At 41.9% G+C, this 10331-nt stretch overlaps 1 protein-coding gene across 1 annotated transcript; it reads right to left on the bottom strand.

Moving 5' to 3' along the window:
- Window positions 1–713: 713 nt before the first annotated feature.
- On the bottom strand, window positions 714–10309 carry LOC144673025 (scavenger receptor cysteine-rich type 1 protein M130-like). Its single transcript, XM_078535024.1, has 7 exons — window positions 9998–10309; window positions 9807–9848; window positions 9505–9621; window positions 7223–7330; window positions 4367–4477; window positions 3709–3834; window positions 714–1084 (listed from the first exon to the last, which is right to left on the bottom strand). The coding sequence occupies exons 1-6, from the start codon at window positions 10206–10208 to the stop codon at window positions 3716–3718; spliced, it is 708 nt and encodes a 235-aa protein (XP_078391150.1). The 5' UTR covers window positions 10209–10309; the 3' UTR covers window positions 714–1084; window positions 3709–3715.
- Between the last annotated feature and the right edge of the window lie 22 nt (window positions 10310–10331).

Below are 10331 nucleotides of genomic sequence, written 5' to 3'. Positions count from 1 at the left end.
GACGAAATTCCAAACTGCTGGTGATTCCGATCCGGCAGCTGGAAGATTGGTCTAAAACACCAAGTGCGATTATTTTTCCACCAGCCTTTCAGAGAAGGAAGAATTTTGGCCCTGAGCGTACAGAGCACAGCAAGTTCACAGGGACAGAACACAGAGTGCTAGAGCTGAGGGTTTACTTAATCACTCCGGCCCATGACCCTTTCACATACAGGAAAGATGAGCATTGTTTCTCTCTCAGTCTATGTTATCTCATTATTTGAACATTTTTTCTCTATTTTGTGCTGTATTTATTATAATGGTGGCCCACAGCATGTGGTCATGACTGATAAAATCGCCAACCTCATGGAACTATAATAACTGCTGCTGGGGATAGTGCACGGTGATTTGTTTCTCCTGAGTCAGTCAGTACTGAGCTCCAATGATGGGTAACTGAATAGTTATTTTATAGAAATAAAGTATTGGAGACATACTGAATTCTGATTGTTTTCCTGCCTCCCTCCAGACTCGATAACCCGAGAGTTATATGTTGTGCTGTCAAGCAACATCGTGTTGTTTTGAGCTGCTTTGAGAATGCAGCTCTCTGTGTACCCGGTATGTGGCAGTCTAGAGAGAAAGTACATTAAATGGATGGAAAACAGATATTCCATTTATTTCTCTGTTCTAATACTTCTTTTTAAGGCATTTGGGAAAAAAAACAAATCTTAGAAAATGGAGCTGAAAATAACTTGTAATGATAGTCATCGGTTCTTCAATTCTCTTGATGGGTTGTATTGTCGATACAGCGGAGTGTGGTACAGTTTTATTATATACATGAAAATGCGCGAAAAAAATCCCTTTGTCCTACAATTCTGATTAGACAGTATTTATTCATACTTTTTAAGATAATTTATAGATTTAAGAAACGAATCAAGATGTCTCCACACAAGGTAACGTTTGCTTTTTTTCTCAAAACATGTTTATGTCGGAAAGGTAAGCATCTTCGAGATGGATGTATTTTTTGAAAACTTAAGGGCGTTCCCTCAGATTGTACACAGCGAGTCACACGCCTGGGGCTTCGCATCCTCGATTTGTCGATGTATTTTACCTGAAAGATGGGTTAAAATAGTATTGCTTTAGAGTGAGTGATGCAACTATGTCCACCATCATCGAAATGAAGGCCATGCATTCATTTTCTTCTTCAGAATATTTCCAAATCAACTAGATTTTTGTTGTTGTTGTTGTTGTTTCTAGAGAAACAAAAAACAGCAAGTTCTCATTGATAATTTCAGCATCATTAAAAGCATCGGAACAACTCCGTGTAATGACATGGTAAAAACCAGAGAGGGCTGCATACTCCCCAACTATGCGGAACAAGCTTGTAGCCGGTAATGAAGCATTGGCTTTACCAGTTTAATGTATATGTTGTAAAGTTTGAGCAACACCCTCACTGCTTTCTGGGGACAGATTGGGTGGGCTTGTGAAGGTTTCACAGAGGACATTGCCATTCATATCAGGAATGGGAGGGGCCGATAAGGCGTGATCAAAAATAACCTGAGTGTTATGCACTTAGGATGAACATATTATTGGTTAATAATGGGCTGAGAGCGAGTGTTTTTCCGGTGTCTGGTGTGTGTGTGTGCGCGCGAGTGAGCATGTGCGTGGGTGTGTGACAGCAGCATGAAGAGGTTAGAATTTATTTATTTATGAGTGAAAGAGAAATGGTGTTTATTTTTTCCCGGGCTGTGTTGTGCCGCTGTGAGGCAACAGACGACGTCCTGCAAAGTCCGATGTTTCATGTTTAGCACTCGACGTATTGCCGCTTGGGGTCTGAACAAGTGATAAAATCACACCCAACAGCATTAATTTTATTAACGACTAAAGCCAACTCGAGCCCAATCAGTCTACTCTCCATCATCAGTAAAATCAGAAGGGTCTCATGCTTAGCAATCTCCTGCTCAGTGACGATCAGTATGGGTTTGACGGAGTCACTGAGCTTCATTATTATTTTCGGCCTTGGATCAAACATGGACAACAAATCTGAACTGCCAAGGTGAGGGGACAGTGACTGCCTTTGAAATCAAGGCGTTATGTGACCGAGCGTAGCCCGAGCAAAACTGGAGTCTTTGGGATCCAAGGGAATGAAAAAAAAAACTCGCCGTTGCTTGGAGTAATATATACCACACAGGAAGATGGCTGTGGTTTTTGGAGGCCATGCCTCTCAGTTATAGGGCACCACTGCAGGAGTCCCTCAGAGTAGTGCCCTCGGCCCAGTCATCTTCAACTGCTTCATGAATGACCTTCCTTTCATCAGAAGGTGAGAGGAAGGGTTGTTCGCTGTAGATTGCACAATGATCATCACCATTCACAACAGCTCAGGTTCTGAAATTGTCCATGACTAAATGCAGCACAATTTACACAATATCCACTCTTGGGCTGACATGCGACAAGTAGCATTCACTCCACCAAGGTGCCAGACAATTACGATATCCCACAAGAGAGAATCTAACCAACACCCCTTGACATTTAATGGCATGCTCATCTCTGAATCCTGCTATCAAAATCTTGGGGCTTACAATTGACCATCAATTGAACTGGAATAGCCAGGTAAACACTTAGACTACAAGAGCATGTCAGATGCTGGAACCCTGAGGCGAGCAACTCAACTCCTGACTCCAGAGAACCTGTACATAATCGACAAGGCACAAGTCAGGAGCCAAATGGAATAGTCTCCACTTGACTGGACGATTGCACCACCAACAACACCCAAGAAGCTCGTCAACCTACAGAACTAGGAACTCTGCTTGATTGATACCCCTTCCACAAACATTCCCTCCCATCACATCGACGAATAGTAGCATCAATGCGCACCATCTGTAGGAGGCACTGCAGAATCTCACTAACGCCCCTGTGGCAGCACCTTCTGAGCGCCGGACCAGGGCCATTTAGCACGACACGGGTATAGCATACATGAGATCACCAACATTTGTAATGTCCCTCCAAGTCACAAGCCTTTCTGACTTGGAAATTTATCGCCTTTCCTTCTGTGTCGCTGGCTCAGAATCCTGGAATCCTGTGTCCAACAGCACTGAGCAGGTACCTACAATAGCGGGGCTACAAAGCTACAAGAAGGAAGCTCACCACAACCTTCGCAAAGACAATTGTGTTTGGGCAATAAATGCTGGCCAAGCCAACGACGCCCATATCCAATAAATTAATGAAATAAATGGTATCACCTCAAGAGGAGCATACACCAAACAAATGTTTGTTCCATCGCCAATATGAATGAACTTTAAAACAGATCCAGTTCATTCCGCAAATGTGAGCAGGTGAGGGAAGGAATACTCAGAAGTAATCATCTGCTCCGAAGTCAGTGGCGGGAGGTGGAGGAGGTCGATTTCTCCCAGAAGGAGGAGGAAAATCAATTCAGGGATGTTTCCAACGCATCCCTGAAGATACACAACTAACCCCGTGACTTATCTGAGAACGCTGTTGGCCGCAATCCAACAAACACAAACGTGCATATACTAAGTCGAGATGATGGATGGAGCGCACAACCCTTCGAACAACCTGTCTACCCAACCTTTCAAGCAGCGCGTATCCCGTTAGTGAGAGACTCCGCAGATCATCCAATGGACTATCAGGCATTTCAGAACCGATATAAGCAGAGAGTAAGAAAGTCACCAACAATACAGAGGACAGGCTGAGAAGATAAATAAATCTCTATCTCACCCAGAATTCACATATCACCGCCGGCACTTTCCCGTGTGAACAAATCAACATGAACACGGTCCAGCAGCAAGTGATCGCCCTTAGAATCATTGTCTGTAGTCTTAGCATCGTCGTAATCGCGGAGAGCTGGGAGGAACAAACGACTTTCATTGAGATTAATTGCTAACAATGAACAGTTAGAATAACATTGAGACTTGTCAACAAAACAATCAGAAGAGAGGACAGTGGTTCTATTGCGCTAACAGGGGAGGGAGCTTAAAGCGTGGAGAATTTTTGGAACCATTCGCGTCACAGTATTTTTATTTTATGTTTTGATGTCACGTGTCTCACTGACCCAATGTTCTCGACAGCCTGCATGCGTATTTCACATTTCACAGATTACTGGGCCTTGTGATGAAACTAATAAAATGATATGTACTCTAAATGAAACTATTTCACGCCTTTATATTATTGAGTACAATCACATGATCTTGATATGATATTGTATCAGCCTGAAAGTATTTTAGAAGCGTTTTTATCTAAAGTCACTGTAATAGCTGATATCATCGTCCGTGCAACTTAACTTGTATTCGTTCTTTTTAATAATTCATATTCGATTGTAGATCTTACTGAGTGTGAAGGATGAAAACCAGATGGTCGGAAGTAAAAGTGTACCCACCCTGAATACTGGAGGAGTTCTCGTCAGGACTTTGCGATCCAAGACTTTTGAAATCCAAAACATGGCTGGTGTAATATTCGATATGATTGAGCGAATCAATGGAAGCAGAAACTGTTAAAGAAAGGGGAAAAAAATACTTTGGTTCTTGGAGGAATTATTTATGTCATTATAGTGTCATCGCGTTACAGAAGTAAACAGCCCTTTGGAGTAGAGGTTAAAATAAGTAACCCCCTCCCCAAAACTCCGCTTTCCATTTCATTATCAGAGACGTTAAATCCGTCCTATTTGAGGGAGGAGAAAGGAACTCATGGGCAATGGAACCAAAAAGAGACCAACAAGCATTTTTTGATCCTTATTTTCAGCATTTTTGGATTCCTTTTGCTCCTAACACGGTTTCCATTCTTGTAAAGTGATTTGAGCCTCATCAACTACTCCTCTATATCTTTAAAAATATGCTGACCAGAACCCTAAATTATACTCCAAATTCCCTCTAACTAATGTTCGATCGAGGTTCAACAGAATAATATTGTTATTTAAGCACATCTATCCAGAAATAAAATATAGTGTTTGTTTTGGCTTTTTACAGCCTGATCATTCTCCATCGATTTACTTTCTTTATTTATTTCCCTGAACCCCTGCATTCCACGATTTTAACATTTAATTCGGATTCATTGTTACAGACCGAAAATTAATTCTTAGTTTATATACTAGATTGTAATTCCCAATAATTACTTATGTAGATATTCATTTGCCAATCGTATGTTCTTTGCCGCAACTTTAATAATGTATGTTTTTAAAATCCTTTCACTACCCCCAGCCCAACACAATTTGTTCAATAGTTAAATTTAGAAAAAATATCATTTTTATCCAAAGTCTGAATCGTTCAGATTAATTTAGAACAACAGTAATCCCAGCAGAGACGCGTTTTAAATACCCATTCCCACTTTCCTCCCCCAACATAACTACCTTGTGTACCACTCTCTGTTTCCTGTCTTGCAGGCAGCAGGCTACCCATTCTCATAGGTGTCACTTTACTGCATATAAATGCGATGAATACGAGCAAACAGTGATTTTCAAGATCGCCAGATGTCCAAAGCTTTTTACAGCTAATGGATACTTGTGATGTATCATCACTATTTAAATATGGGAAATGCAGCAGACAATTTGTACACAAAAAACTTTCCACAGGCAATCACAGCGATGTGCTAATTAGCAGATAATCTGACTTTGTGATTTTGCTCAAGAGATACATATTTGTCAGTATACCAAGGGCAGGTCTAAATTCTCCAGGAGAAGACATTTTGGTCACCACTTAAACAACGACTCTGAAAGAGAACACGGCCAAGAAGGCATCAGCCGCTCATTTCTGCACCACAGTGTCAGCGTTGAAATTTCTGAGCAAGTACTAGAGTGGAACTGGATGCCGCAGGATATTGATTCAGAGGCAAGATTGACACACACTGGGCAATAGCTGAGAGGTTAGCACTTGTCTTATCCATCGGAATATTAAGTGCACAGTTCCAAAATTATTTATCAAATCCACAGATTTTATGTCCTCACTGCTAACCTTATCTATGCTGTTAACTTTTTCAGCATTTTGCTGAAGTTGCTAATGTGACAGTTCCCATTATGGAGTATTTGCTGACTGCGCTTTTGGTTGTTTGGTGCGAATTTGTACCCTTTTCCTCCTTTGTATCAATTTAATTAGTTTTCCTCCCACCAACGTTCAGATAACGGATCATTCGTCCCTGGAAATTTTCCTTCTCCATATTTAATTGTACATTTAATATTAATTATCTGCCAGGATCGTGGCACTACCACCGCTTGAAATTAATTGGTTAATCACTGTAATTGTGCCTCTGCTATCTTATAATATTTTTCCATAATGATTGGATGCAAATTGTTCTGACCCGTGCTTTTTTGGTAAGATTTTTTTTAACTTTCTTTTTAAGTTGATTTTAAATGAAATTTTGTCACTCCTAACCTAATTTTCCAAAGTCATGCCCTCTTACCCCTGGTGAATACTGAAATAATGTTATTGATTAATATTTCTGATATTTCATGAATGCTGCTTTATTCTTTCAGTTCCTTTTTGGAACACGGTCATGACCTACTGACCGACCATTTCTTTGTGCCGTTAAATATTGTACTAACTTGCTAGACGGTCCACGATCATTTCATTGATTAGTCATTATTATCACCGTAATTACATTTGTCGTCTTTCTTCGTTTTCTCCCTTATGCTGCTTTGCCACCACACCGCTTCCCATCATTGTTATTCTTCGCGATTTTATCGTTATTTCTTTTTTTCTGTGTGCTCTTGTTCCCGATGGTTTGCACCAGTATTAATCATATTCTTATTAGTTATTGAAATATGGTCCCCTGGATTCGGTTGAAAGTAGTTTGAATGTATTTTCTTTTTCATTATGGATAGTCATAATGTTGGATCAATTATTCCCGAATGTGATTCCCGGCCCCTGAGATCAGCGGCCCTGTAGACTATCATAGTTGGGGAGAGTGGATTGCATTTTCTGTTCAATAATCCTCTCTTTGTATAATTTAGTCAGTCAGATACCTAATGGAGGCAGTGAGCAGTCCCTTGGGAAGTTGGAAACACCGATCTGCTCCCTATTTTCCGCCAAACGGCAAAACACCCTTTGAGCAACACAGAATTTTGGGAAATTTGAGGAGCTCATCACTCTTCTCACATAACAGAAGCACACAGAGATCGGAAACTTTCACATGAGTAAAGTGAGCGGAATGCCTGTCGGGCCCATTCATTGCCCTGACTTTTAAAATGGGTAAACGGAAATGGAATCCCCCAGTGCGGATTGGCTTTGCAATGGAAGTTACAAACCTGAGCCACGGGTCAGAGCGGGATCCTTGACAGGCGGAATATCTTCAATTTCTTCATAAATTGCTTGGTACAAATCAGTTGGTGTACCCCAACTGCCAGTGACATAACCTGCTGGAGGCAATGCGGAGGGATTAACAATTTGTTTCGTTTTAGCTTTGTTTAATAATAAAAGTGTTTGCAAATATTAGCACAAAACTGATGGCGAAAGTGAATGCAGAAAGTCAGTGAGCTGGCTATGAAGGATCTTTTGTTAAGTAGTTTTTTTTATGAGGGAGCGCGTATCCATACGTGTGTGTGAGAGAGCTAGAGAGAGATAGACGTTATGTGTGTGTGGCTGTGTCTGAGTGGGTGTGTGCGTGTGTGGGTAACCGCATGGACACGTGTTCAACTCCACCAGACTATGGAAAATGTAATTAAGGTCGGAAAAGACGAAACTAGGCGTTTTCGGGAGGAATGAATTCCAGCTGAAAACTATGTTGTGAGACCCAAGGGGATTTTAGCTGAAGAGAAGCTGGGGAAAATGACAGAATTCTGCTGACAGCATCAGGTTGGAAAGACGAGTGAGGAGCTGACGTTTCTTTTATGTATCGCAACAGTATTAAAATTAATTTGCTGTGCGCATCGAACAGGAGTGTTATGGTTGTTCAGATCAGAGTAGTTAGTTAAGTCAGGGTACACAATATTAATAAACTGGTGCTTTAAATCCCATCAAAGTCTCCTGCCTCAAAAGTGTGGATCAATTCTGGCTATGGAGCTCGAGATTGGGCATCTGGGCACCGAAACGGAAGGACTGGACGGACACTGATTGGATAGACTTCGATTGACGGAAACATCATGACTGGGCACTAAGTCTAAAATGTTCAAATAACCTTCAGATCGATGGCTACATCAATTGATTGACCTTCAGACACAGTAGCGGTGGAACGATTAGGACTGTGAATGTGGACAGTCAAGTGACTCTTCCATTTAAATGACACATTTCACTATTTGACCGAGTACTTTGAACGAGAATACTCGCTAAATCGGTTAACATTAGTTTCCAACATGACAAGTGACATTCAATGGAAAAGGGCAATAAAGTGAGTTCTCGTCAGCGTATCAGGCATGAAGGCGCCTGAAAAAAAAAACTGGAGCCAATAGGATTCAGGGGGAAATCTTCGCTGCTTGAAGTCAGAGTGAGCACAAAACAAGGGAGTTGTGGTTGTTGGAGGTTAATAATCTTTCAGTAAATGCACATTAATACAGGTGCTCCTCAGCATAGCGTGCTAGGACCAACGATCTTCACCTGTTTCATCAATGACCATCTCTTCATCTGAAGGTCATTCGTGGGGATGTCCGCTGATTATGGCACAATGTTTATTACCAGTCTCGAATCCTCAGCTACTGCAGCAGGCCATGTCCACATGTAGTCAGACATGGACCATATCCAGGCCTGACGTTCATAGTGGTGAGTAAAATTTGCGCCTCACTAGTGCCAGGAAATGGCCATCTACAACAAGGTGTGATCTAACTGTCAGCCTTTGACAATCTGTGGCATCACCATCACTGATTCCCCCGCTGACAACATCCCGGGGGTTTCCATTGACCAGAAACTGAACTGGACTTGTGATATGAATGATGTGGTGACAAAAGCAGGTCAGAGGCAAGGAATGCTTCTGAGGAACTCAAGCCCAGACTAGGCAAATCGTTTCCATCATCTAAAAGGGACATTCAGGAGTGTTCCTGAATATTCTCCACTTGCCTGTTTGAGTGCATCTACAACAAAACTCTAGAAGTTTGCCCCAATCCAGAATAATGTTTTCCGCTTTATTGGCACGATATCCACAACCAATCACTCCCTTCACCATCGACTTATAGTGGCAGCAGTGTGTACTGTGTACAAGATGCACTTGAAGAATCCAGCAAGTCTACTTAGACAAAACCTTCCAAAACCACATAAACAACCAAGGATAATGACAAGGGAAGCAGAGACATGGGAAAGCAACTTCCTGGAAATCACCCTCCAAGCCTCTCACCATTCTTATTTGCATATTTGTCGCCATTCCGGCATGGTCGCTGGGTCAAATCCTTTCACTCCCTCTGTAAAAGCACTGTGGGTGTACCTACGCAACATGGATTGCAACGGATCAAGAAGACATCTCATCACCACTTTCTCAAGGGCAATCATTGATGGGCCATGAATGCAGGGCTGCCAGCGAGGCTCATTTATCATTCATGAATTGAAATAAAAACTAAAAATATCCGAGATTTAATGTGAAGTCAGTGGTAATATTTGACCTCACCTTTCCTTGATGATTGTCTCCGCATTACCACAATTAGTGCGATGAACTCACAGATCAACAGGATCCCGATTGTTATACCGATCACAAGAGGGATGGAAGTGATATTGTCTTCATGTTCTTAATGAAATGTTAAAGAAAGATTCAACTGGGACAGAGGATGCTATGTATTGTTAAATAGTCCAACATTCTGAAACACTAAGATTAACTTCGGAATTTTTTAATAAAAACAAGCAAATGTCAATCATATCAGATCATTCTGGACATTAGCCTTGACATGAATACTAATTATTCATAAGACCAACCTGCGGGTGTGAATGGAGAAGCAGCCGACGACAATTCGGGACCTATGGGTTATTATGCAAAAAAAGATAGAACTTTAATTTAGAAAGTGATCTGTTGTTCATCGTTTACGAATTCATGAGACATATTGAGCGAACATTCACCAACCGCCAATCTCCCGGCCCCAACCCGCCCCGTTCTGCACTACCCTTACCGGAACAAATCACACTGGCTTCTTCCTTGTGATCACAGTCAGGCTGAGCAGACGCTGAAGAAGGACAATCGGAGAAAAAGGATTCGCTTCCGGTACACCTCACCTCATCAAACCACATGTCACCTCCACCCTGGCCAAAAGCGGCCCCTCCTGCAGCAAGTAGAGCAGAGCCACAACCCAGCTGTCTGCAGACAACATTGGCATCGGCCATACCCCAGGAGTCATCACACACCGTGCCCGTGGTGTTTTTGCACTGTATCTCCACTCGTCCGGAGCATCTGCTGTTACCTCCAATCAGGTGCAAACCTACACCCGAATCTGTCAATGATAATCA

This window comes from Cetorhinus maximus, unplaced genomic scaffold (assembly GCF_964194155.1).
Source record: "Cetorhinus maximus unplaced genomic scaffold, sCetMax3.hap1.1 HAP1_SCAFFOLD_204, whole genome shotgun sequence".
NCBI lineage: Eukaryota > Metazoa > Chordata > Chondrichthyes > Lamniformes > Cetorhinidae > Cetorhinus > Cetorhinus maximus.
This window is presented reverse-complemented; position numbering and strand designations above follow the sequence as displayed.